At 59.0% G+C, this 27,045-nt stretch overlaps 1 protein-coding gene across 4 annotated transcripts; it reads left to right on the top strand.

The window, feature by feature from the left end:
- The first annotated feature begins 2 nt into the window (after positions 1 to 2).
- On the top strand, positions 3 to 26,725 carry ATG4B (autophagy related 4B cysteine peptidase). Of its 4 annotated transcripts, XM_058698431.1 has the most exons (14): positions 211 to 268; positions 762 to 855; positions 9,150 to 9,251; positions 9,396 to 9,467; positions 11,617 to 11,715; positions 12,103 to 12,204; positions 12,684 to 12,756; positions 15,457 to 15,536; positions 21,369 to 21,562; positions 22,078 to 22,156; positions 22,442 to 22,587; positions 23,796 to 23,852; positions 24,257 to 24,350; positions 25,232 to 26,725. In XM_058698431.1, exons 2-14 carry the CDS (start codon positions 849 to 851, stop codon positions 25,303 to 25,305), a joined length of 1,179 nt encoding a protein of 392 aa, XP_058554414.1. In that variant the 5' UTR covers positions 211 to 268; positions 762 to 848; the 3' UTR covers positions 25,306 to 26,725. The 4 variants fall into 4 exon arrangements, with proteins under 4 accessions (XP_058554413.1, XP_058554415.1, XP_058554412.1 ...); XM_058698429.1 differs by lacking the exon at positions 762 to 855 and having other exon boundaries at positions 8 to 268; XM_058698430.1 differs by lacking the exons at positions 762 to 855; positions 11,617 to 11,715 and having other exon boundaries at positions 3 to 268.
- The last annotated feature ends 320 nt before the right edge of the window (positions 26,726 to 27,045 follow it).

Genomic DNA, 27,045 nt, shown 5'->3' with positions numbered 1-27,045 from the left:
TCTGCTTCCGCTAGCCCAACGGGTCGCTGCCGAGGTCTCCGGAGCGAACGGTGCAGGCCGCCAGGGAGCCGAGCGCGCGGGCCCAGCCCTCGGCTTTGGGCCCCGCCGTACGCCAAGATGGCGGACGTGCGCTTCCACCCTCACTTCCGGCCCCGCCCGCTCCCGCTAGGCCCGGATTGGCCCCGGCAGCGGCCCGTCGCGTCGCGCTGCGGAACCGTCGGAGCGACGCCGCTCTCAGTCGGCGGCCGGAGAGGGAAGATGGACGCAGGTGAGGGCCCGAGCGGGCGCTGGGCTACCCGCGGGCGGCGCTCTCCTGGCCCCTCGGCCGCCGGGGTGTCGCCCGGCCTCGGCGGGCGTGAGGGCTGGGCGCGGGGCCGCGGGGCGGAGCTGGCCTCCACGCGGAGCGGGGCGGGGACGGCGTCCGTGGGAAGGCCGGCGCGGATGTGACAGCGGGTGTTTGCGTGTCTCGGCGCCTTCTCGGTCCCGCCCGGGCGCCCGGCGACAGGCCCAAGGCCAGCTCGGACGAGAAGGGGCGGCGTGGCGTCCGAGACGGGACACCGCCTCGGTGTCGGGCGCTTGCTGGGGGTCGGGCGGAGCTGGCTCTAGAAACTGCGGCCGGAGAATGCCTTGTCTTCCCCCACCCGCTCCCCATGCCCCAGGAATTAAGAAGTGGAGGAGACTCTTGAACTCTCTGGAGGCCAGAAACATACTCACGGCACGCGCTTCTTCTTCTTTTTCTTCTTCTTCTTTTTTAAATTCAGTGACCAGTAGATCATGCCAGCTTCCTTTCCGTGGTTGAAGAGAGCACCTGAATTCATCTCATCATAACTTAACTTCTTGGGGTCCTAATGCAAAGTATGTGGCCGAGCGGGAGGGTGTGTGTATTATCCGTGTGTACACGTACATGTGCGAATATCCGCATATGTGGTGTTTTGGTCTGTCTCATCGTGCTTCTGTTCAGAGGAGAGACCGTCCCTTCATTTTTGCTGGCAAGCTATTTTGGGTCTTTGTTCAGTAGCCTTGAAAGCATTTCCAGGGCAGTCTTAGCCTTTTCGTTCATTATAGGGAGTGATTGGCCTTCAAGCACCGCTCCCCTCCCCCACCTGGTTTCATCCCACCTGTCATCCTGGATGGCATTGTCTGCTGTGTCTTTCTTCTGGCAATGACAACAAAAACTTACTGAAATCTCAGTTTGGAAATGAATGCAAACGTATATGGCCAGTATTTCAATGATTTGTAGCATCTTGTCCTTTAAATGTGTTGGGGAGGCTCAGTCAGTTAAGCCTGTGACTTCAGCTCAGGTCATGATCTCAGGGTTGTGGATTCGAGCCCCATGTCAGGCTCTGTGCTTCTGTGCTGACAGCTCGGAGCCTGGAGCCTGCTTTGGATTGTGTGTCTTCCTCTCTCTGCCCCTCCCTCGCTCGCGCGCGCACGCTCTCTCTGTCTCAAGAATAAATAAAAACATTAAAAAAAATAATAAACGTGTTAAGTTGTGGTGGAGACTGTTGCCCAGATTCCCAAAAGAGCAGGTTAAAGAGGTTATTTTTTGTGAGGTTTGTTTTAAAAAGAAGTGTCAGAGAGTGTTTTACTGTTTGCTGGGGGCAGGGGGCACAGGGTGGAGAAAGGAATAGAATTATTTATCCACTTTCTTGAAGTTAGCCCTGCTCAGAAACTGTAGACCTTTGACATGGGAGAGTTGGTTAAGGGGGAAAACATGGTTTAATGCTGGTTGTATTGCCGTGCACGTGAACATCAGCAGGTTAAAGTTAGGGGTAGTCACGTGGTGGTTCCCTGAAGTCGTCTCCAGGGAAAACACCAAAGCTGTTTCAAAGTACCAGAAGGTGTTCGCACTTGAGGGCCTCTGTTGATGCTGATAAAAGTACGTGTGGTGTCTGTAAGCTGCAGTGGAGGGTTTTTTTCCTGACGTGATGTTGTGCATCCTTTTAGGGATGATTAACGATCCAGCCTCCCCTGATCCCTGGAGTCCTTACGGATTCTGCCTTCTTTGACCAAATCTTACGCAATTCCTGGTGGTTCTGTTTTTACAGTGATCCATTTGATAAACTACATTTATTGTTGAGTGAGAGGTTTGTGTTGGGCATTGTTCTAGGCCCTGGCTAGCGAAGTGAACAGAATAGACAAAAGCCATGCGGCTCACGTGGGAGCGGGATGTGGGCCAGGAGGGTTGGAGTCATGGGCAGGGTGTCTCTGCAGACAGAGGTAAGTTTTAACTGAGACCCAAAAGCAGCGTAGGAGGAAGGGCAGGTGGCCCACTGTGGCCGGGGTGCAGCAGGTGGGATGAGAGCTTAGGAGCTGAAGGCAGAGAGACGAATTGGGCCCAGGCACAGGACTGGGCTGTTTATTCTAAGCAAGTTGGTGACTCTTTGGGAGGTTTTGAGTGGAGGAGTACCGTGATGGGAAATGTGTTGCACACACTCACTCTGGCTCTTCCGTCCGGGAATGCTGCTTGTGCTGAGAGGGGCAAGGGCAGAAGCCAGGAGGCCGGTAGGGAGGCTCCAGTAGGGACACTCTGGTTGGGAGCCTGTTGCAAGGAAGCCCAGTGGACCTTACTTAGTTGGGTCAAATTCTGGATGTGTTGGAGGCTTGAGACAACAGGACTGTCTGTGGGTTGGAGGTGATGGGGCGGTAGGAGGGGACGAGAGGAAGGAGTCGAAGGTGGGGCTGAGGTTTGTGGCCTGAGCTGAGAAACTGCCAGGGAGGACCTTGGGAGTGGTGCTGGTGGGGAAGCTGTTGGGAGTTTGGCTTCGTACATGTTGACTATTATTCGACATCTGCTTTGCAACGTCCGGGGAGGTTTGGGTCCCCGGCCTGGAGCTGAGTGCATGGGCCTGGACTAGAGGTTCAAGTGTGTGGGAAGCCACTTTGGAGGAGTCGCTGATGGTCTGAAGAGGAGGAAGAAGAAGGGGCCTAGGAGGGGTGCCCAGGGCTGCCGGCGGGGGCATAGGGGTCCAGAAGGTGGCAGGCTGGCTACGGGCCCGTTGTGTTCTCCCCTGAGCCCCCAGCACTTGTGTCAAGACACGCTCTGGGTTCAGGGAACTGACTGGTGCCAGCGGTTAGAGAGCTGTACCGCCCGTCCCCTGAGGACAGAGCTGGCACCTTGTGCGCGCAGGCCTTCGCGCTGTGTCTGGTGCGTGGCTGGTAATTGAAGCAGAGCTTCAATCTGTGACACTTCCCCACTCTGCACTGTAAGGACTTCGGTTTGGAGAGTTTGCCGCGTAAAGCTGGCCTGTTGTAACACGAAGGTGTAAACGGCGAGAGGGGCTGCTGATCCCTGTGGGGCAGCAGGGTTCAGAGTGGCCTTCTGTCTGGTGTGCTCATGAGCGCGTTATTTTCTAGTTCTTGGGGTCACTAACGTTCCGGGTACTTTTCCTGTCTCTTCCTTCTATTCAGAATTGAACCGCCAACATCTTCATGTAAACTATTAGGGATTTTAGAAAGTAACTACTTGCAAACCTGCTATTTTAAACAGACATTTTCTGGGGTGCCTGGGTGGCTCAGTCGGTCGAGCATCCGACTCTTGGTTTGGGCTCAGGTCGTGATCTTACAGTTCATGGGTTTGAGCCCCATATCAGGGTATGTGGTAACAGTGTGGAGTCTGCTTGAGACTCTCCCTCTCTCTCTGCCCTCCTCTGCTTTCTCACTCTCTCTGTGTCTAAAATTAAAAATTAAACGGGGCGCCTGGGTGGCTCAGTCGGTTAAGTGTCCGACTTCCGCTCGGGTCACGATCTCGCGGTCCGTGGGTTTGAGCCCCGCGTCGGGCTCTGGGCTGATGGCTCAGAGCCTGGAGCCTGCTTCCGATTCTGTGTCTCCCTCTCTCTCTGCCCCTCCCCCGTTCATGCTCTGTCTCTCTCTGTCTCAAAAATAAATAAAATGTTAAAAAAAAATTTTTTTTAAATTAAAAAGATTTAAGTGTAAACATTTTTTTTTTAATGTTTATTTTTAAGAGATTTTGAGAGAGATGGAGAGGCAGAGCACAAGCAGGGGAGGAGCAGAGAGAGAGGGAGACACAGAATCCGAAGCAGCTCCAGGCTCCGAGCTGTCAGCACAGAGCCTGATGTGGGACTCAGACTCACGAACCGTGAGATCACGACCTGAGCGGAAGTTGGGGCTGAGCCACCCAGGTGCTCCTTAGCATAAACATTTTTAAAGGAAAGGGAGAACGCCTCTTTTGATTTTGTTTATAAAACATGATCTCTCAGAAGCTGTGGATATTTTGGGGAAATGTCTTTGAAACGTGATGCTTTACAGTAAGCTTGAAAAGAGCTAGTGGTGCGTGTATTTTGTATTTCTCCCTGGTTGGGTTACAGTGTGATTGGTACTAAGTGGAGAGAAATTGGTGACATTCGTTGAGCACAGTTCCCTATTTTTCTGTCAAATTAATAACATAAATCAGAACATTTCTTTCCTGATGGAATTAGCATGCTATTAAAGGGTTTTCTGTTCCTTCTTCCGGATGTGATCAGGGAGGAAAATGTGGAAAATCAAGTGTCTGGGACCCAGGTGACCAACTGAACGCAAGTGCCTCTGAAGGAGCCCCTTTCTCATGGCAAATGGCACCTGTCAGCCCTTCTCGTCCTGCGCGTCACCTTAGTGGGGGTTAGTCATTTCCTGGGAGTCGGGAGACTGGCATTCTTTTCGGGATTTGACCCTTTTTAACGTGGAAGGTATGTGAACTGCTTCACACAGGATTGAGATCACACGGGATGGTGATGAAATTAGATAAAGGGCTCATCAGTTTGCCGCAGCCTCTCTGGGAAGGAGGCAGAGGCCGCCGGCCGGTGTGAGCAGAGTTGGTGGACGAGTGGCCTCCCGTGTTGGCCACTTTGTTCAGGCGTTGCGAGCTGAGTTTTTTTTTTTTTTTTTTTTTTTTTTTTTTTTTAATTTTTTTTTTTCAACGTTTTTTATTTATTTCTCGGACAGAGAGAGACAGAGCATGAACGGGGGAGGGGCAGAGAGAGAGGGAGACACAGAATCGGAAACAGGCTCCAGGCTCCGAGCCATCGGCCCAGAGCCTGACGCGGGGCTCGAACTCACAGATCGCGAGATCGTGACCTGGCTGAAGTCAGACGCTCAACTGACTGCGCCACCCAGGCGCCCCGCGAGCTGAGTTTTAAAGGAGGAAAGTGCTGGTTTGTCTATTGAACTGTTTTCTGAACGGGTCTCCTGTAACATTTTCCGTTCTGCAGGGTCATTAATACGTGTTTTGACCAAGTTAACACGAACGGCAAAAGTGTTCTCTGAGGGGAAGGGAGATTTAGTTCCATCCCATGAAATGTGAGGCCCAAGAGGATATGAAAGAGAGGAAGAGGGGGTGCTGAAAACCACGGCTGCGTGCCGCACATGTTGCTGGGACCTTGCACCAGCCTGTGTCCCCACACCCCTGGGCAGAGCCAGTGGCTGTGTCCCCACTCCGTGGTCAGGGGACCCGGGCGTGCATCCTGCAGCCAGCAGGTGAGGTGGGCTCTCTGTGCCCAGAACCAAATATCCCGGCAGCTACAAAGTTGAACTTCGGACGTGCATGCATTTAGGAAAACATTGTCTTTGTTGGAGAGTACAATCTGGAAGGGCCAGGAGCTTGCTGGTGTGGTCCAGGCGCCGTGAGGGTGCCGGGCTGTGGGGACACCAGGCGGGTCCCGACGTCTCTGGGGCGGGGGGATTGCCGGGCAGGACTCTGGTGGCCGCATGGGGACGAGGGGTCCTTCGGTTGCGTTCCTGGGCTGAATTGCCGCAGGTCCAGGGGACTCGTCGCAGTGGCTGGCGTCTGCGCTCTGAGCACGGCCCTGCGTCTATGAGGGAGGTTTGGGCCTTAGATGCAGTTTCGTGCTCCTGCGGGTTGTGTTCCAGGCCAGCTTCCTGCTCACATGTCCCTGGGGGCCGCAACTCAGTTACAGAGCGTGGGGGCTTCTCGTTCCTGGCTGTGGCATTGCCAGCGTGGCCGGCTCGGTCGCTCTCAGGGGACCCACCCTGAACCTCACTTCCTGTCGCCCCTTGTGGCACAGAGCCTTTCAGGTTTCCTCCTCACCACCGTCCCTGTTTTACCGATAAGAGGACCAAGGCAGAGAAAGGTCACCACCAAGTGAGGGCGAGCCTTCTGGTTCCACACGGCGGGGAGTGTGTTCGACAGGCAGTGTCCCCCAGGACCGGGAGGCGACCACGGTCCTTGTCTGAGGACGCCGCGGTGCGCTGGGGGCAGCGTGTCTGCAGCTGGTTCCAGAGGCGGATGGGATGTGACTTGCACCCCCCGGGGCGGTCATTGGAGGGGCAGGAGCAGGAGAAACAGTGGTGTGAGGGGACATGGGGAACAGGGGCACGGCAGCACTCTCTGGGGACCCGCAGGTAACGTGTGCCCTCGCTTCAAGGCTCCTGCTGATCTGGCAAGAGCTGGGGTCACTCCCTGGTGTAGTTCATTCCCTTCAAGTGTCTGGCTCCTTGCTTGCTTTTGGCTGGGGCAGTAAAGGATCTGAGGGTGCGCAACCCATAATTTTGTTAGCTCTGGTACGAAATTTGGTGACCGGTGTTAAAGGGACGCCTCTTACTCCTTTCCCTCTGAAGTTGGCGTGGTTGCCTATAAACTTCGCTAGTAAACCTAAGAAATACACCTGCTTTGCGTTTTGCCGCCTCGTTGATGAAAACCTCTCAACTTCAGAGGGGCCCCAGCTTTCACACGGAGTGGTGGCCCTTTGACGTGTGCCGCACCCCTGACGCGGTGCACGGGGGAGATGCCGCCCGGAGTACTCGGTAGCCCTCAGGGTCGTAAGAGACCCCTTCACCCGTAGTTGACGGCTGCGGCCGTAGGAGGACCTCAGACGTTCGTAGAGCAGCATGAGAGTGTGGTCCTGTGGTGGTGTCACTTGAGCCCAGACAAGTTGTTTGCCTCCTTCCTCCTTGAGAATAGCTGAGTGTCCGCGTGGGTTACGGCCCAGAGGTCCCGATGATGGAGAGAGAGGTGACGGGCATCGCGGTGTTTACGGCCCCGTGAGAAGGCGGAACTCGAGTCCATTCCAGCATAGTGTTCGCAGCTGTGCGCAGAGACCACAGTCGTCCCTACCAAAGGAGGGGGAGGCAGCCTTGGGCTGGGGCTCTTCCGCATGGTGGAAGCGTGGGCAAGTCCCACGCACCGAGCAGGGCCCCTGCATGTGCCCGAAGCCCAGCGAGTGACGCCCCGGTGCCTGCGTCCTGCTCAGGCGCTCTGGGCGGCGAGGCTTCTCTGGAAGCGCAAGACGGTTCTGATGCCATCTGATTTGGGGTGGGAAAAAAAGGCAGGGCTGGGTCTGGGTTCCTGACGGCCAGGGGATTCTTTAAGTAGCCAGCACGGGGTCTTCTGCTGCTGTGGATGTCTCTGTTGGCGGAGCACTGGTGGCCAGCCCCGTGACGGGCATTAGCGCGCCTCCGGCGCGGCCTCGCCTCGTGGGGGGAGTACAGCTGCGTGCCTTTGAGCCTCAGGTCTGCGTCCTCGTCCTCGATATTAATGATGCCAGCTGACCTCGGAGCCCTTCAGTCTGCCAGCTTCTGTGTGAGCGCCTCGCGGGGAGGATTTCACGGACACGTTGCAGTCGCACTGCGAGAGCATCCTGTTACTTTCCCCCCTACCCCCCCGTATTATGGGTAAGGAAATTTCTACACCAGGAGGTCAAGGAGCCCAAAGAACTTAGAAGCTGTGAGTGCCTGAGCTGGGATTTGAACCCCCACTGCCAGCGCCACACCCCCGACACCCCCAGGGGATTGCACACAGCACGGACCGATAGGCTGGGACGTTCACGCAGGAAACCGGGCGCTTGAGCGCTCAGGGCACGGACATCTGTGCAGCGGGACACTGTGAGACTGGTGGACACTTGCTGGAGCTCTGTGTCTGTGTGGACTGACCGCGTCGTTGTCCAGAACAGAGAGGAGGAAATCACGGGTGTGGTGTAGTTCCGTGTGTGGGTCCACACGTAGCCTTCTGGAAGGAGATTCACCGCTGGGTGTGAAGCTGCAGATGATTTTTTATAATATTTTTGTCTTGGGGTTTTAAAAATCAATATATCGTTGTTACCAAAAGGTGGGGCTGTTGTCAAAAAGTAAATTCAGATGTGGGAGAAACTATTATGCTAGATTTTCCAAAGATCTTGGGGAAGCTACAGGTGAAGGGTACAAGGGACTAGGTGCCACTGAGGCTTGGGAGCTAGCAGATGAGAGCTGTGCGTTTTTGTTCCATGAGGAGCAGCCACAGAGTTGGGGGGCCCGGGACCTACTGTGCACCTTGCCTCGCAGGTGTCCGTGTGTGCTCGGCCGGGTCTGCAGACTGTGTGCACGGGGTTTCCTCAGCCGGGTCCAAGGACAGAGAGGGACCCTGGGCCTCTCTAGGTTCTTAGTAGAAGCAACACAGTATTAAGTGGTGCTCGGGACTTGCCAGCTCCACACACGGCAACCTCCTTAGCAGGTGGGAGCTGGTGGCCTTGTTCTCAGAGCGTCGGCGAGGCGGAAACAGCTCGCAGGGGCCTCTGGGTCTGTTTCTGGGAGTCTGTGTCCCGCCCTCTGCATCTGGCTTCGTCGTCCAGGAGCTTGTTTTCTTGCCCCTGAAGTGCCTGCCTTCCCCCACGGCATCTGGACACATGCTCCTAGGGGACATTTACTCCACCGTCTGTTCAGTCTGCAGGCCCCCGTGCGCACTGAGATGCCAGGGCTACTTTTGCCCTGTAGGTTTAAATTTAAAACAAGTACTTAATGGGGCGCCTGAGTCTAGATTTTGGCTCAGGTCATGGCCTCAGCACGGGACCAAGCCCAGCATTGGGCTCCACGCTGAATGTGTAGCCTGCTTGGGATTCTCTCTCCCCCTCTGTCTCTCTCACTCTCTGTGTCTCTCTCTTGGAAAAACAAACAAAAAAAAACAAAGACAAAAAACTCTTACAAGAAAAAAAGAATTAAGTTCTTCCCTGCCCTGGGCCTGGCCCAGTGGGCCTCACCTACGTGTCTGCCGGAAGGTGAGGCTCGGGCGGGGAGGGGGGTGGGGGTGGGGGGCAGATAGCTGGCACAACCCGGCAGACATGCAGAATTCCACCTAGCTCTTTATACGGAAATGCTAGAGATAGTCTCTGATGCTGTTCTCTGAAATCATAAAAATGGGATCACTGTGTGTTTGGTTTCAATAGCTACTCTGACCTACGACACTCTTCGATTTGCCGAATTTGAAGATTTCCCGGAGACCTCAGAGCCTTTGTGGATACTGGGTAGAAAATACAGCATTTCCACAGGTATTAGCCGTGGTCAGGCCTGCTGTGCTCACGGGGCTCAGTCTACAAAAAGCGTTTTGTGGTAATAATAGTTACCTGCTAAGTTTCTGTGACACGTGATCTACCAAGTTAAGGCTGTGTTTTCTTCTTTTAAATAATCCCTAGAAAAGGATGAGATCTTGTCCGACGTGGCCTCCAGACTTTGGTTTACATACAGGAAAAACTTCCCAGCCATTGGTAAGTACTCTGTCTGTTACAACCTGTGACGATACGTACGTCGTATGAGGAGGGAAACTTGACAGTTAACTTCAGGATGCTAGTTATTTGTCACTTCGTTTTTTTTGTTTTGTTTTGTTTTTTGGTTTTTTTTTTTTAAATGTTTTATTTATTTTTGAGATAGGGAGAGACAGAGCATGAACAGGGGAGGGTCAGAGAGAGGGAGACTCAGAATCTGAAACAGGCTCCAGGCTCTGAACTGTCAGCACAGAGCCCGACGTGGGGCTCGAACCCACGGACCGCGAGATCATGACCTGAGCCGAAGTCGGCCGCTCAACCGACTGAGCCACCCAGGCGCCCCTTGTCCACTTCGTTTTAATTGTTGTAGCAACCTGAACTAAATATAAGCCAGCTGAGGGCTCGCCCCTGGTGTGGGAGAGTCAGGGGCCAAACCCAGGACTCCTGATTCTTCTGAGGGCAGGGATTATCAGTGTGCAAGTCAAGGTTTCTTCCTGGGACTTGAGATCAGGATAATGAGACACAACCGGCATTTAAAAATGCAGAACAGAAGGGGACACGAATTGGTGTGTTACCGTAGCACACAGCATGTCAATCCAGGAGGATCTAGTTTGTGTGTCTGAGTGTTGTCCCCGGGCCGTGGTGGTGACGGTTTGCTTCCTGCTATGGGGCCAGCATGTGTGGAAGCCATTGCCCTGTATCCGTCACTTTTTAAATTTTTTTTGAAGTTTATTTATTTTGAGAGAGAGAGAGAGGGAGGGAGGGAGGGAGAGAGAGAATATCCCAAGCAGGCTCCATTCTGTCAGCTCAGAGCCCAACACGGGGCTCAGTCCCATGAACCATGACCTCATGACCTGAGCCAAAGTCCGCCGTTTTACCAACTGAGCCACCCAGGCGCCCCCCTCACCCCCGCCCCCGTCACCTTTTCCGATGTGTTCCACACTTAGCCGTGGGAGAGCTGAGGGGCAGCGTGCATACGTACGTGCCTACATACGTAGCACGAGCGTACGTCCCACTGAGAGTGACCCTTTGTCGTTGGGACCCTGGGGGTGGACAGAGGTTGGGCACCGGGGCTCGGGCTGGCCTTTGCCGTTTGGAGAACCCGACACTGGAGGTGGTGGGGCACCAGAAGGCCAACGGGTGGCTGGTCTCAGGCCCCTCACCCAGACGCGGTTTCCTGCGTCCCTGGAGTGAGGTGTGTGTGGCCGAGCCATGGTGCCTGTCGGGGAGCGTTGCAGAGTGCGGACCCGAGGCCTGTGCCACCACACACCACTGTCTGATGAGCCCTGTCGGCTGTGCCCTGGGATTGAGGCGGGGTGGGGGTGCCTGGCGGTGCTGGCAGGACCCCGCTGTCCTGCGGGTCTGCAGTCTGGGCACAGAAGGACAGGCTGAGAGGAGCCTTGTGCGGTTTGGTGAAGTCATCGAGAAGGACGCGGCCTGCCTGTGAGGGCCACCGTGGTCTCTTTCCTGCCCTGGCTACGCGGAAAGGATTAGTTTGTGTGGGGCGCTGCGCTCTGAAAGCCCGAGAGGCTTCGTGGGAAGGGCTGTCCGAGGCTCTGAGGTGACCTGGGCGGGGACAGTGGAGCCAGCTGGGGCGACCCTGGCATCTCTGCTCCTCCAGCTCCTTCCTGTGGAATTGCGGGTGGATAGGACGTACAGGTGTCTCCTGGCATGCCAGGGCCCATCCCAGAGGGCACGCAGAGCTGCGCTGCCTGGTGGCCACACCCTCTGTGCCCCGGGGCGGGCCCGCTGCCAGGGCACGGGGTTGTTGCTGACCGCCCGGTTCTGCTCCTGCCCTGCGGCCGACGCGCCCCTGCCCGCTCTCGCAGCACCTGCGTCTCTGCCCTTCTGGGGCTTAGAAAATGGCTCCTGATTCAGCTTCAGGTTTCCTAGATACTCACGAGGCTTCCTGTCTTTTCATGTTTTCCACACACTCTTAATTCTCTGCGACTGACTCGTTCACATATTTCACCCATCTTGAGAGGATGGCGGGGTGTGTCACTGCCCACTGAATGTGCCCTTGGCATGAGCAGGCTCTAAATGGCCTGTCACCTGGGGTGCAGCTGAGGTGGCGTCCAGGCCTCCCGCCGGTGGCCTCCTGGCCCGCCGGGCCCTCTGACAGCGAGGCCTGTCTGTCTGTCTGCCCTGCCAGGGGGGACCGGCCCCACCTCGGACACAGGCTGGGGCTGTATGCTGCGGTGTGGACAGATGATCTTTGCCCAGGCCCTGGTGTGCCGGCATTTAGGCCGAGGTGAGTCATGGCGCGGGGATGGCAGCGTTCTCAGCAAAGGGGACTGTGGGGTGAGGTCACCCAGAGTGATCACTGGTGGAGCAGAGATTGGGGTTCAGGGTTTTCTTGAGTGGTGACCCCCTGGGTTTCGTCAGCTCGAAAAAGTGACTGTGAAGGATACTGATGAGCGTTTGTCTTTCAAAAACTCTTTATAAAGTCACTGAAACCACGTCTGTCTTCTGCGTGGATTTGTTCCGGTGGGTTAGCTCATACGTATTTAGAAGTTTGGAGAATTTGTTACCGTCAGGAAGGTTCAGGGAAGGGTATCCCTGTGGCTTGGGTGTTCTAGAAGCATAAAGGCCTCTGTCTGCTGTTTGGGTACCGCTGACCTCCGCGTGTCTCCGGTAGATTGGCGGTGGACGCAGCGGAAGAGGCAGCCGGACAGCTACTTCAGCGTGCTCAATGCCTTCATCGACAGAAAGGACAGTTACTACTCCATTCACCAGATAGGTGGGAGGCTGCGGATGTGTGGGGTCCCCCGAGAGCCGCTCTGCTGTGGGGTGTGCGAGGCGTGAGGCTGTATGTAGGTCACTCCGGCCCATAACCGGCGGGGCTGTGAAAGCCGGACCCTGCCCCCGAGGGCCCGTCCCGCTCTGCGCCCTTCGCGGGGTCCGAGTGCTCCTTGTGTTGATTCGTGTTCTCCCGCGGGGCAGGGGAGAAGCAGAGCTCTGAGTGACCCGGCCCTCCTGCTTCTCACCGAGGGGCTGGGGTCCTGGCTCGTAGTGAAGGGCAGCCCTGGCGTGGCCTCCGCGCCTCTCGGGAGGAAGCGTCCTGGTGTGCGTGGGGAGGGCCCGCTGGAGGCCGGGGTGGGAGCGCCCGTGCGGGCTTCCTGTGGAGCGTTGCTGCTGCCGCTTCGGGGGGGTGGGGGGGTGAGGGGTGAGGGCTGCGGGCTGCGGTGCCCGTCACTCATCCCGTCTTGTTTCCTGCAGCACAAATGGGAGTCGGCGAGGGCAAGTCCATCGGCCAGTGGTACGGGCCCAACACGGTCGCCCAGGTGCTCAAGTACGTGCCAAGCTCTGTCCCTCCTGAGTCCTGGGGCGTAGTGGAGCGCGAGACTCCGCTGAGTCTCGCTTGCTGAAGGCCGTGGGGGGATCTTCCCCTCTTCCCCTCACGGGCGGCTGCACCAAGTGATCTCCTGTGTGGAATTTCTGTTTCCCGATAAATGAACATCTTCACCCAGATGGCGCACTTCGGGTGGGGCCCGTGTGTGTCACCCGGACCACCCACTGGTGCTTTCTGAGGGTCTGGGAGGTTGACGCTGATCTGGAGCGACGGCAGTATGGCGTGGGCACCGTGGGGCTCTGCCTCTTCCTGGGGCCCCGTGTCTGCAGCTGCGGCTTTCCCTCCACGTCCTGACTCGTGCACGTGCTGCCCACCCCCCGGGCTCTTCCCAGGCTCCTCGCTCAGCGGGTCTGAACCGGCCCTTGTCCCTCGGCCCCCAGCCCGCTCCTCCTCGTTGCGGCGACGGGCTGCCAGCTCCGCCCGGCTGCCCTGGTCGCGTTTCCTGGGTTGGAGGAACCCAGGTGCTGCCTTCTCTCGCACGTCCGCCTCCTAGCTGAGCCCCGAGCCCGCCCGCCATCTGTGTTCTTCCCCAGCCCCCCATTTGCTCAGCCCCCACCACATGCCCTCAAGGGCCCTGGGCCCAGCCCCGCGTGCCTCGGGAGCCTAGTCTGCGAACGGTCAGTCTCCCTGCATGGTGCGCGCGCGTGGTCGGTCTGTGTGGCCCGTGTGCCTGGCCTGTTTGTGCGGTCAGGGTGTGTGGTCTGCACGTGACTCTGCTGGTGTGCTCCGTGCATACGGTCTGTCTTCGTGGTCCGCGGTGCACGTGGCCCGTGTGTGCCGTGGCTGTGTGGTCCGCGTGAGTGTGGTGTGCTGTCTGTGTGGTGTGCGTGGTTTGCGGGTGTTCTCTGCGTGGCCCGTGTGTGTGGTCTGTGCGGTGTGCTGGTTTGCGTGGGTGCTTTCCACGTGCTCTGCGTGTCTGGACACGGGGTCTGTCCGCGGGCTCTGCATGTGGACTCTCCCTGTCTCAGCTGTTCCCTCTCTCCGCGTCCCCGCTGCTGCTCTGAAGAGCTCCTTCGAGGTTGCTGTCAGTCTAGTGGTCACATCTGAAGGCCAGGTTTGGGTCCTCTGTTTACTCCGCTGTCCAGCAGGTGCCCTCGATGCAGGTGTTCTCTCTTGGAAACCCTGGGCTGCACGGTCATGCTCTCTGGTCCCTGTCGATGCCTCCATTGCGGCTGCTTCGCCCCATCCGGGAGCACCGCAGGGCCGGCCTGGGCCCTTGGCCGCTCTCTCCCTGTCAGCACCGGCCTCAGCTGCTGTGTGCACGCAGCCGGCTCCTAGAGCCACGTGCCCAGCCTCCAGGCCCAGGTCCACATGCTTCCTCAGCATCACCCCTTAGGTGTCTGAGGGGCAGGTCAACCTAACAGCCAGAACCCAAAGCCGGCCCCCCTGCCCCCCCCCCCCCCCCCCAGCCTGTTCCTCTACAGGGAATGGCAAGTGCTGTCCTTCCAGAACTCAGGCCAACAACTGAGATCCTGCCAGACCCTTTCTCGGCACACCCCGTCCCAGTGTGTCCAGACTCTAACCAGGGGTCACCGCTTCCCTGTCCTTACCTGGCCCAAGCCCCGTCTTTTGCCTCCTCCTTGGTCTTCCTTTTCTCTCTGTCATTCTCGAGTCTCTGTGGAAATAGCAGTAGGTGACGCTTCCACAAAGTGCAAGTTGACCAACTGCCCCTTCTCTGCTCGGAACCGTCCTGGGGCTTCCCAGCCGAGTCCAGGGAAAGCGGTGGGCGCACGCGGGGCCCTGCCTCCTCTGCCCACCCTGTGCTCGCTCCCAGGCACTCTGCACCTGCCCTGGAAGTGCCCCCCACTGCTGCTCCGTGCTTCTCCATGGCGCCTGCCGCCCACACGCTTCTTCGGAACGTCAGCCTCACGAGGGGCTGCTCTGTGTCTTGTGCGTCCGTGGGTTTCGGGCCCGCACCTGGCCCTCGGCAGACGTAAGAGGGAGGCAGCCAGCGGCGTGTTGCACGCGCTCCCCCGGCCTCCACTCTGGCCTCCCATCGGGAGCGGCTCTGTGTGGCTGCCCCGTGCCTTCCACGTACGTCCCCAGACACACCAGGTCCTCCCTGTCACCTGGGCGGCCCCTCCCCGTCACCCAGCACCCAGGGTGTGCTCGCCCGCCTTCCCGCTGCACCTTCGGTCGCTCTCTGGGTTTCTTCAGAATCTTGTCTTTGGCCTCGGTTCTTTTCCGCTGCTGTTCGCAGTTGTGAAACCAGATGTCTGTGGGAGGACCCGAGTGCTGGTCAGTCCGGCACCTTTGGAGCTGCGTGTGCAGGTGCTGGGCGAAGCGGGGGGCTGGGCCCGCCTGGGTCGGCCACACCCCCGGTGCCTGAGGCGGGGCTCGCGCCCCAGTTCTTTCCGCGTGCAGCTGGGGCAGGAGGCGATGCCGCGCAGGGCTCTGGCGCGGGGACTGTGTCCGCAGGTGGAGGCTGCGGGTGACGGAGGGTGCGCGGGGCCCGGGTGGGAACCAGCGGGCCGCAGCCTCGGCCTTCCTCCCGCCTGTGGTGCTGACCATCTCGGTCGTCATCTTTCTCATCCGCAGAAACCGCTAGAGCATTTGACGCTCTTTCCTTCACCTGCCCCGCACAAGTGGGATGTCTTTGATGATGAAGGCTTACTGGTGTGTTCTCCCCTTTTCCGTCAGGAAGCTTGCTGTCTTCGACACGTGGAGCGCCTTGGCAGTCCACGTAGCGATGGACAACACGGTGGTGATGGAGGACATCAGTAAGTGAACGGGCGTGCGGGGCTGTGGCTGGTGGGCCTCGGGGGCGGCTGGGCGGCCCCCCCGGGCGTGCGGGTCGGCGCCCCGCGCGCAGGCCGGGGGACCCCTTGTTCTCTTCAAGCGCACACCAGGCTCGGGGGAGGGCCCGGATTCTCTGTAGAGCTGGGTTGGGGCCCTTAGTGCCCCGTGCTGTTTTGTGTCCTCGTGGCAAGTGAAGTGTTCCGGCGTGCTGGGTCAGCCCCTCCCGGGCATCCGTGCGCCGCAAGGAAAGGCAGGAATGGCTTTCCGCTGCGCCCTCTCGGGCCAGCGTGCAGCAGGAAAGGGGAGCATAGCTCTGTCCCTCCCTCTGGAAGGATCCACGGGAAACCTGGAGGCATCCAGGCATGCTGAAGTGGTAGTCCAGGAGGAAAACGGCTCCATCTGGCAGATAGCCTCTAGAGAGTGAGTTTTGAATTTGGAGTTGACATTCTCTTGTGCTACCAAGCCGACAAAACTCTTTCGAACGTCTTAGTTTTTCCCTCGGGAATGCCTTTTCCCCACCCCCAGCCCTCCCTCCCTCCCTCCCTCCCTCCGGTCTTGTTGAAGATTGTCACATAAGAAAGAGCCTTGTGAGCCAACTGCTCTGCGGGAGGAAGTCTTGTGCTGTGACGGCGGGTGGGGGGCCCCCGCCACAAGCGCACCTGGGCCCGAGGCACTGCTGCTCCCCGCTGCCGACTGGCCCTTCCCCTCTTCAGCCGGGGGACAGCGTCCATGAGGTGTCCGGGGAGCCAGGGTCGGGCCTCCAGCAGGCAGCGGTTCTCTGCCCGGCCCGCCCTCCCAGCTCACCGACCCTGTGTCCCCTGAGGGCTGGCCGACCAGGGCCCCCACAGAAGGACATGTATCTTTTCCCTCTGCCTTCTCCTCGCATTCTGTTTCTAGAAATGTTTGTGACACGTTGGAAACTCTGGAAACATACAGAGAATGAGGGAAACGACACTTGATTTTCTCACTTGGAAATGGTTCCTGTTGGCGTGTAGACGGCCCCTCCCAGTGTGTGTCTCGTTTTGGAGAGCGGTCCTTACAGGCGTCAACAGCGGCCTCTTCTGTCAGTGAAACGTCACAACCGTCTGTTGTCTGCTCACTTCCCAATACACATCAGGGTTTTTTTGGCCCCGTTGTTAGGGGAACCGCTTACCTTGGGGTCTACCCAGTCAGCCTCCCAACCTGCCCTCAGACGAGCGAGGCTGGCTCCCTGGTGCGGTGCCAGGAGGGCTGAGGGACGGGCTGCTGTCCGGAACCTCCATTCCTCGGTGGGGAGGGTGCTGGCCGGCGCCTGGAGGAGACTCAGCCACGTGGCTGGACGCTGGCTCCCTGCTCTCGGGGTCTTAGGTCGCCCGCGGCAGCGCTGCTGGAGACGAGGTGCAGATCCGGGGTTTGTCTGAGGACGACATGGGTCTGTTCTGGGGAGGGTTCCTAAGCGGGGTGAGTGTGGCCGCCCGGCCGTGATCAGGGCCCCGTGGTCCTCCCCTCCTGAGTCAGAAGCGCTGTATGCTGGTCACGGGGACGACTGAGGAAGGACAGCATCAGAACCCAACCTGCAAGGACACTGGGGTTGAAGAAGTGCAGAGACCTGAGGGGTGAGGGGTGCGTGGAGTAGACGGAGGTGCTTCCCAGTGGCTGTGCTAATGCTTTTGGTTTTAGGAGCCCCAGGGGAGGCCCCGTGGGCTGCTGCAAAGGCCTGAGGGCAGCCTCTTTGTAGTCACGGGGGCTGAGGTCGCGGGCGCAGGAGGGAAAGCTCTGATTCAGCAAAGCAAGTGGTGGGGAACCAGCAGTGGCCGAGCAAGGGCCGACCTAGTTTTCAGAGCCGCTTCGGGAGTGGTCAGCCGGAAGCACCCCGGGTGTGCAGGGTCAGCCGGAAGCACCCCCAGAGCCCCTCCCCAGGGAAAGCACGGGCTTCCCACCTTTCCTCCTCTTCAGGGGAAGTGTGCTGGGCGAGGGGAGGCCTTGCTGGTTGGGATGTTCCCACCCACCTGCCCACCCTCCTTGGGGGGCCGGCCAGGACACCCAGAGCAGCCTCTGCCCCTGCCAGCACTTGCGTCAGTGGGTTTAGACCCTCGTGAACAAGCAGACAGTGGGAAGTCACTGGATCTGGGGAATTACAGATTGACAATCTGGTGTTGTGCACAAATGAAGGGAAACTAAACTCGAGCACACCGGAGAAAGCATGTGGCGGAAAGACCCTGGTGGCAGAGATAAAGCAGAGGTGGCTGTGGATAGAATTTTCGGGAGGCAAGGACAGATGACCGTGAGGAACGGGAGGAAAGCTTCCCCGCTCCAGAGCAGGTGTTATCTGTAGGACTGGAGACCTCCGACTTTTTAACCAAGAGTTGTTCAGATATGCGTGTTCCTGGTGACACTTCCAAGCTGCAGAGATAAAGAGACACTTTTATAAGCACCCAAATGACGATGAGAATAAGCTGCCTTTGAAGAAAGGTGATCCTACTGGCTTGGCTGTCTCCCTTCTGCCACAGGAGATGCTGGCGGAGACAGGTCAGCATTCCGAGGCAGTGGCCCGGCTTGTGAGCTGGGGGCACAGGCAGCGTTCAGCTGTTGTCACAGATGGAAACACAGGGGGCTTTTACATGATAAGGATGTTAGAGCAGCACGACAGAATTACCAGTGGGTGCCTGGTACAAATGAAAACCCGTTGTTCGTTAACAGCAGGACGTTTGCAGTGTTTGGGCCCACGTGCAGCCTTGGTGGGTCCCCAGAGTGCAGCAGTGACAGGCCCTGCTCCCGTCCTTTCTTGAGCCCATCCACGTGAGATTCTGTGCTAGTGATGAAGATGCAGTGAACCAGGAAAGTGTCACAGGACAGTAAACAGACTAGGTGACAGGTTGAGTATACGGAACATGGAGTCACGGAGCGGCCCGATCACACCATAAGAGGGGTTAGCGGATACACATTAAACTCTAGATTCTGGCCACGGAACATGCCTTTTCGAAGTGTCCACGTGTATAAACTAACGGAGACTACCTAGAAATTTGAAACCGGCCTTAGCTTTTGGATCAAAAGAAGTGAAGTTTACAGACTGCGTATCAGAATCTGATGTCCCCTGAACTCAGAAGAGCCTGTATCTGCAGGCCTGCTTGCCAGATACTAAAAAGTGGCAACACACGAAGCGAGCGTATACTCAAGAAGCTAGGGAAAGAACAACAGAACTAGCTGAAGAAATCCAGGAAGAGTGGTATTAATAAAGACCAATTGATTGATGATTTAAAAGAAGGAATTGTAGAACTAATAAATTCTGGAGCTGGCTTTTTCAAAATAGTAATAACATCACCAGGTAACTTTATGAAGAGAAAATGGGAAGGGGCACGTGGGTGGCTCTGTTTCGTCATGACCTGACTTCGGCTCAGGTCACGATCTCAAGGTTCACGAGTTCGAGCCCCACGTTGAACTCAGTGCTGTGAGCGCAGAGCCTGCCAGATCTTCTGTTCTCTCTCTCTCTCTCTCTCTCTCTCTCTCTTTCTGCCACTCCCTCACTTGCAGTCTCTGTAAAATAAATATTAAAAAAAGAAAAGGGGAAAAGCCCAGAAATCTGCTTTCAGAAATTAGATGGTAAGATTCTGACATCAGTTCTGTTACGTGGGCTTGCGCCCCCCACACCAAGCAGTACTGCGACACCAGCTGGGTGTAACTATGCTACGTTGTAACCTAGTTGGACACTGCGCTGAGGCAGCGTCAGACCCTGCGGGCCGAGGGCTCGGTTCCACAAGGCGATGCCCCTCCTTCAGACCCCAGCGCCAAGACCAGCTTGTGGCCTGTGCTGCTGAGCTGTAGATGGGGGGTTCTGACCACCCCTTCTTCGGGTTCAGTTAACTTGCTTGAGCGTCTCTCAGAACTCAGTAGATTCCCAGAGTGTTGGAAGGGACGCAGCTCAGGAACAGCCGGCTGGAAGGGGTGTGGAGCCTCCGTGCCCTCTCCGGGAGCACCACTCTGCCCGAGTCTCCACGTGCTCACCCACCCAGAAGCTCACCGAACCCGGTCCTTTTGGGTCTCTACACAGGCTTTGTTACACAGGCACGGCTGATGGAATCATTGGCCGTTGGGGATCGATTCCGCCCCAGCCCCTCTCCCCAGAGGTCAGGTGTGGGACTGGAAGTTCCGGCCCACCCGTAGAAGCTTTGGGGAAGTGACCTCGTTCGTGCAACGAAAGACACCTGTGTGGGCCTCATCACTTAGGAAAATTAAAGGGTTTTAGGAGCTCTGCTAGAAAACCAAATACGTGTTTCTTACAATAAATCGCAATATTAAACAAGGATTAGCCAGAGATGAAAAGAAAGTTGAATCCCTTCCTCACCCGTTCTTTCATTTTCCAAGTATGTATTTTTAGAGTAAGAGACAGCATGAGCACCAGCAGGGGAGGGGCAGAGAGGGAGGGAAAAAATCCCAAACAGGCTCCCTCTGCGTTCAGTGCAGAGTCCCTGGGATCATGACCTGAGCCGAAGTCAAGAATCGGACGCTTAACCGACTGAGCCACCCGATGCCCCAACTACGCATTTTGGGAAATTCCAATCCCGGGTTCGTTCAGCCATCAACCTCCCTCCTGCATCCCCAGTCGGGGTGCTCTGGCACACCCACTTTCCCGCCGCTCCGCAGCCCTGGCCTGTGGTCCGGGGGCCTCGCGGTCTCCTCTGATCTGATGGTTTGCCCCCTTGGTTTATTTTCCTGGGTTTTCATAGCACTGACCTCTCGAAGAACCCGGGCCGGTTTGATACAGCGCCCCACACTCAGTGTATTTGCTTCCTCGCACTCGGATCTGAGTAAACATTTGCCCACGAGCAGACCCCGGGGGCCACCGGTAGAGCTGCCGTGGAGGTTCTGCCCAGCAGCGGTGCTTCCTCGGGGCACCTGCTTGGCTGTGTCTCTGCTTCTGCGATCGCTGAGATCTGAGGGTGATGCAGAGTGTGCTCTGAGGATTTTTGCCTGGAACGGTGGCTCTTTAACCGTCCTTCCTCCACGTTCCCCGGCCGGCTCACTGGCTGGCCTTCTCGAGAAGAGCCCTCTCTGCCTGCCTTCTCCTCATTTAACTGAGCCACCCAGGTGCCCCTTTCTCCTCATTTCGACTTGGAAACTTTGTGAGTCACTGGACTTGGGGATTCTCTTTTTATTCAGCGGGTTATGCGTTACACGTTATGGTCCTTACTCATTGCTCCAAGCATGGTGAGTGGACACCCCTTCAGGTTCGTGCTGTTTTCTGACGTGCTCTGTCGTCATCATTGTCCAGTCCTCCATTTGGGCGTTAACTAGATTCAGGCTCATCTTGCACTCTCTCTGCCCCAGGCCTGGGGTCGGTGGTTTCCCTGAGGAGCCCTGGTTCCGTGTAGTGGGGAAAGGTGTTCAGAAACCACGGACCGGGTGCTGCTGGAGCATCCCCGTCCACACGACCAGCCAGCCCCCTTGTTAGCACGTCGGTTAGGGATCACCAGCAGGTGTAGACGGCAGATAGCAGCGTTCATGAGGGAGGGAAAGCATCTCGTTGCTGAGGGGCCCCGTGCCTCCACGGAGCCGTGTTGTCGCCGGGCGCACGGCTGTGTTTGCTTGTATGGTTTCACGGGACACTTTACTTCACAGTAACAACTGTATATTGGACATGCATAGAAAACGTTTGATTCTGGTTTTTTCTCTGTGGGTGGCAGGATTAATCGTCGTATTTTCCAAGTTTGAATTGTGTTTAAGCCCTTGGCTTTTTATCCCCTTTTCCTAAGACCAGATGATTGTGTACTTGTTTTTGTTGGGTTACCGTCCGCCTGCCCCTGTTTGGCCCTTGAAAGCCCGTCTCCATCTTTCAGGAAGGTTGTGCAGGGGCGGTCTTCCGTGCGCGGGGGCCGCCGCGCTCCCTGCGGATCCCGGCCGGCACTGTAACGGCTTCCCCGCGGGAGCCGAGGTCAGCAACAGGCTGGCACTGTGGAGACCCCTGGTGCTTCTCATCCCCCTGCGCCTGGGGCTCACGGACATCAACGAGGCCTACGTGGAGACTCTGAAGGTGGGTGGGGGCCGGCGTCTTCTCGCCCACCGGCAGGGGGCTCGAGATGCCGCTTGTTGCTAAAGCCCTGCTGTTGTGGCCATGCTGGCACCCTGTGGACTGCTGGCCCCGCTCCCGGCAGTCCTGACCGCCTCTCCACTGGCCGCTGCGCCTCTGCTCCCCCTGCCTCCGGTCTCTGCCAGCACCCAGCCTCGGGGCACCGCTTCCCCCACCCCCCACCCACGCCTATCTGCCCTGCGCACGGGCCACCGAGCCCAGTCCGTACCTCCTCCCTGCGCCCGCGTCCCCCTTCCGCAGGCCCGCTGCCCCCACGGAGCTTCCCTGGACATGACCGCGGATTCCTTCGTGGCTAAGCTCTGTGGGACCACGTCTTCCGGCTCTCCTTCCCGCGTCCCGCCCTCGGGCCTGGGGCTGGCAGGGAAGGGGGGTGCCCCCTGGACACACAGGCTGGCGGTCGTGTGGCTTGTGCTGCCGCACAGCATGCTGAGCCGCCCCGCTTCCCCTGTGTCCCGCAGCACTGCTTCATGATGCCCCAGTCCCTGGGCGTGATCGGAGGCAAGCCCAACAGCGCCCATTACTTCATCGGCTACGTCGGTGAGTGGTGGGTGTGCGGGATGCTCAGGTGGGCCCGAAGCTGAGGAAGAGGGGGCAGGCTGCACGTCCTCAGGGCGTCGGCTCGAGCCGGGTGTCCCGTTCCCGCGGGTGGTCTGTGTCCCCTCTTGGCCGGTGCCGGCCTCCCCAGTGGGCTGGTTCCCGCCCCGTCTGCGGCCCACCGGCTCTCCCGGCCTGATACACCCAGCCAGGTGGGTCTCGGTGCAGCGGGTCTGAAATGGGACCCCGGGCCGCTCCCCGTCTGCTGACTTCTGTCCTCTGACGCAGGCGAGGAGCTCATCTACCTGGATCCGCACACGACGCAGCCCGCGGTGGAGTTTGCGGACAGCTGCTTCATCCCGGACGAGAGCTTCCACTGCCAGCACCCTCCGAGCAGGATGGGCGTCAGGGAGCTCGACCCGTCCATTGCCGTGGTGCGCCCCCACCCCGTCCCGCCTTCTCCGGCCACGTGGGCTGGTGTTCTGAGTCGTCCTGTGCTCAGTCCTGCTGCTTTAGGATGGAAGTTTCCGAAAGGCTTCAGATTCTCGTGATTTTTTTTTTCCCCCAACGTGTTGGTTTAGAATGCAAAGGGCATGAAAGGGTTAACGATGTTCGTGAGCTACTCACGCCCGCCAGAGGCCGTCATCCTGCGTGGCCCTGCGCGGCCCTCACGGCCTCGGTGTGAGCCAGAGCGCAGTGAGAGTGAGTGAGCCCCCGTAACAGCGGCGGCAGCGGCGGCCTGCCCAGCCCACTGCCCTGCACCACCTCTGTGGGCTTTTTGGGTTGACTTTTAAGTTTCTTGACTTCTGTGCCTGTGAGATCGTCCTTAAGAATCAGTTTCCTTCTCTCTTGATTCCAAGGCTGGGATCTGGGGTGGTGATTTCTCTGAACTTGCGTGCCCTCAAAATGTACTTGATGATGGGGAACGAGGCCCAAGATGCCTGCAAGTAATGATGTCCCTTGGGGAGTGATTGAGTCACAGATGAGGCAGATCGGTCCTGAGACAGACATCTGGACGCAGGGTCTGTGGGTCTTGTGTCATGTCCTGAGGTTGGTGGCCCCGGGGAGGATGCCTGAGGGTGGCGGGACGTGGCTGGGGCGTGGAGGGTCGAGTTCCCGTCTGGCTAGCGCGAAGTACGCAGCTGCGCGAAGTGCTCGGTACCCCGAGCCTCCTGGACAGCCAGCTCCGTGGACGCCGCGTCCTCGCCTGATAGGAAGGGTGCTGCGCATGGGCTCCTTAGGAGAAACTAGACCGTTTCCCTGCAGGGTGCTGCCCGTGCTCCTGTTCGTGGTAAAAACCTGTGATTCTGCTGGCGCCTGGAGTTTCTCGTAACTCGTCAGCAGGGTTGGCGCTCTGTGCACGTGGCTGTAACAGTGCGCCGTCCTCACTGACTCCGTGGGACCCAGGGCTCCCCGCGTCGAGGTGCCGCTGGGCGGGGGAGGCCCACTTGGGCCGCACGTGGTGGGTCCCAGGGGCCTTTGCTGCCGGCCAGGCCATTAAAATGTGCACGGCCTCTGTGTCTGGTCAGCTGGGGCAGAGCCTCCAGAGGAGGGTGGACGCCACTTCGCGGTCCACACGGCGTCTGAGGGGGCCCTGCTCTCGCGCCTTGCCGCGTGCTGCTCACCGTTGTTTCTCTTGCAGGGGTTTTTCTGTCAGACCGAGGAGGACTTTGACGACTGGTGCCAGCGCGTCAGAAGGGTGGGTAGCGGGTCCCCCGCCTGCGGGGCAGGGGGGGAAGGCCGTCTCCGGTTTGGGGTCCCACCTCGCAGCGTGCCGTGGCCCTCGCGTGGTCGTGGCTGTGGCGTCGGCCTCGGACCTTGCTCGTGCGCCTCGGTTTCTGGCTCGCCGCTGTCGTGTCGGTGAAGGGAGGCGGTAAGTGGGATTTGCCCCCGAGGCTGCTCGCCAGCCTCACACTTGCCGCCCCCCGCGTGGCCGGAGACCTGGTGACACGTGGATGCCCGAGGGGCGGCAGCACCTGCCTCAGCAGAGGGTCGAGAGCCTCTTGTGCGGAGGCTGCCGCCCCTTTCTTGTCCCCAGTTCCCTCTGCCTGGTGAGCGGGGGCGCTGGGGCCGTGTCTGACGGCCGGCCGTGTCTGCTGACAGCTGTCGCTGCTCGGGGGCGCCCTGCCCATGTTCGAGCTGGTGGAACAGCAGCCTTCCCACCTGGCCTGCCCGGACGTCCTGAACCTGTCCTTAGGTGAGTGTGGGGGGCCGCGGGGCCACGTGTCAGGTGCGCCGTCCTGTGGTCTGTGTGACGTTCTGTCCCCGTCTCTCTGCCTTTCCGGTTGCCTTTGGCCTTTAAGATTTGTATGACCCCAGATGTGACTGCTTGTGGTGTGTGTGGGACCAGGGGTACTGCCCGGCAGCCCGTCCCCTGCCACAAGTGGGCTGTCCCTTGCCCCACGCGCAGTGACCGGGGGTACTCACGCGGCCCCTGGGTTCCGTCAGAGCTGGGACGCGCTACGTCTCCGAGACGGCACGGGCGCCAGCTCTGGGACGGCAGGCCGCAGCTGGACGCCCGTTTCCTGCTGCTCACGGGCTCTAGGCCCAGGCCGCCTCCCTCACTCAGGCCCTCCGCGTCTCCGACGTCGGTCAGCCTGCGGCGTACCGAAAACCCGGCCTCGGCAGGAAGGCCGGGAGCACATCCGGTTCCTGAAGCCGTCTGTCTCCGTGACGATGACAGGGCTCGTGTCCTTGTCCCTCTGAGAAGATCCTGGAGGCTGATGACGGAGTCCACTGTCTGACAGAACCCAGAAGGGAGTGCTGCCCCGCCCCCCCCAACCCCAGGACGTTATCCCTGCCCACCCAGCCCCTAGCCTCTCTCTCTGCTCCAACGAGAAGCGTGTTCTCCTCAGATGAGCCTCAGGGACTCTCTGGCCCGCCCTCCCCTGGTTGAGGCTCCGGGCCGGCCGAGACCCACAGCGGCCCGGTGTCCTCTGGGCTCCTGCTGCACCGAGGGCAAACAGGCCAGAGGCAGGGTGCGGCGGGCGGTGCGCACACAGGCACCGGTCGCTTCGTCCCCGCGCCCCAGGTGTCCCATGCCAGGCACCGGATGAGGCGTTGGCTCGTTTCTCCTAGATTCTTCTGACGTAGAGCGACTGGAAAGATTCTTTGACTCAGAAGATGAAGACTTCGAAATCCTGTCTCTTTGAAAATCCCGGAGCTGGGGGACGGTTTCCACTGGCCCTCACTGGGGGCACCTTCGAGAGCCCAGACCCGCCCTGGGGCGCTTGGTGCCGCCGCATTTCATCCATCCAGCCTGCCCGTCCGCTGAGCGCCCGCGCCCCGTGCCGCCTCTGCCCTCACACGGAGCCCCCCCCGTGAGCCCTGCTGCTGCTCGGGCCCAGAGGGTCTGTCTGGGCGACAAGGCGCAAGCCGGGAGCCACCGAGGGAAACCCAGCGCGGCCGGGCTGGGAGCCCCCGAGAGCAGGGCCCGTCACACTCACGAGAGCTCTCCCTGCCACACTGCCGGCCCCGCGCTGGCGCGTCGCCTCTGCCTTGCTTCCTCCTGGGCGCTCGGTTCTGGGTTTGCTTTGGAATTAAAATCCTGTTTGAAGTCACAAGGACGTGAATTTCTGTCCTGTCCACTTCAGAAGACCTGCAGGGCAGGCGTGTGCGGCGGGACGCCTGTGGACTCAGCCTCGGCCCCTGCCTGCTCCGCGGCCTCCGCCCCGCCACCGTGCTTTCTCTAAGGGCTACCTCGGGGGGAAACCGGGCCGGAAGAGTCAACGGCAAGGCTTCTCCTTGGTTTGGGAGGAAAAGCAGCAGAGTGGTGGGGCGTGGTGGAAATCCAAAGATGTCACCGTGCATGTGACTCGCTAGGACAGGGACACGCCTCGGAGCTGCAGGTCATGCCCGAGTGGGGCGTGCCTTCCTCACGTCTCCTCTGTGGGTCCTGGCGTCAAAGACGCGTCCCCCCCCCCCCCCCCCCCCCCGCCGCCGTGCTGCTGCTTTCCCGTCGCCGGCTTCCCCTGGGTCGAGTCTGGGTCAGGGGGTGGGGAGGGGGCTGCCCTGGGGCCCCCAGGCCCTTCCTCCGGCTCCCTGTCCTTCTCGGGGCTGCCTCGTGGTGAGGTTTTAGGTGGTTTGGGGCCACAGGGTAAAGCCTAAGGCTTGATGGTGTGAAACTGGCGCCCCATCCTTCTGCACCAGTTGGAGACGTCTCCAGACCCTTCTCGGCTCTAACGTCAGCAGCTGCAGCCTTCAGCCCCCGTGTTCCGGGCCCAGACTGCGCCGGGCCCGCCGGGGCTTGCCAGGACGTGTCGCCAGGGCTCCGTGTCCCTGCTCGTGTGGGCCGTCTGTCCTGCGCCCCATCCGTGAGGTAGAGCCGGGGGAGCCGGGAGGGCTGGCTGCAACCCTCTGGACCACACGTGTGCCGCCGCTGCCGCGGGCTGGGGGCGCGGGGCGCTGCCGCAGCCCTGCCGTCGGTACGAACCGGGGGCGAGGGTGATGGCCTGACCCACGGGGAGCTTTGTTTCGTGTGTTTTGAAAAAGGCTTACTGAAGAAAATGTTCATTCCTCGTAGCGTAGTTTGCAATTCTTAATGGCAAATAATAACCGTTTCAGTAGAAAACACTTTGTTGTCCGTGTCTTGATTTCTACTGGAGGTCTAGGTGCTGTGATGAGAGCATTTCCTGGGCTCAACGATGCCACAGAAAGATCCTCGGGGTGGGGCTCTGGTAGCCTGCAGGTGTGGGCAGCTCTCGTCCCCAGAGCGGCGCACGAGGAGCCCGTCCTGCCCCCACCAGCTTGTGGGCTGTGATGCTGCCCTCGGCCTCGTGGTCCCCAGAGTGAAAGACAAGGAACTCGATTTTAGGACGACGCACAGCGGCTCCTTCGACAAGAGAGGCTGTGGAGAGTGTCTCCCGCGTGGTGTCAGCCTTGGTTTGATTCTT

The sequence above is a fragment of the Neofelis nebulosa genome, chromosome 2, assembly GCF_028018385.1.
Source record: "Neofelis nebulosa isolate mNeoNeb1 chromosome 2, mNeoNeb1.pri, whole genome shotgun sequence".
NCBI lineage: Eukaryota > Metazoa > Chordata > Mammalia > Carnivora > Felidae > Neofelis > Neofelis nebulosa.
This window is presented reverse-complemented; position numbering and strand designations above follow the sequence as displayed.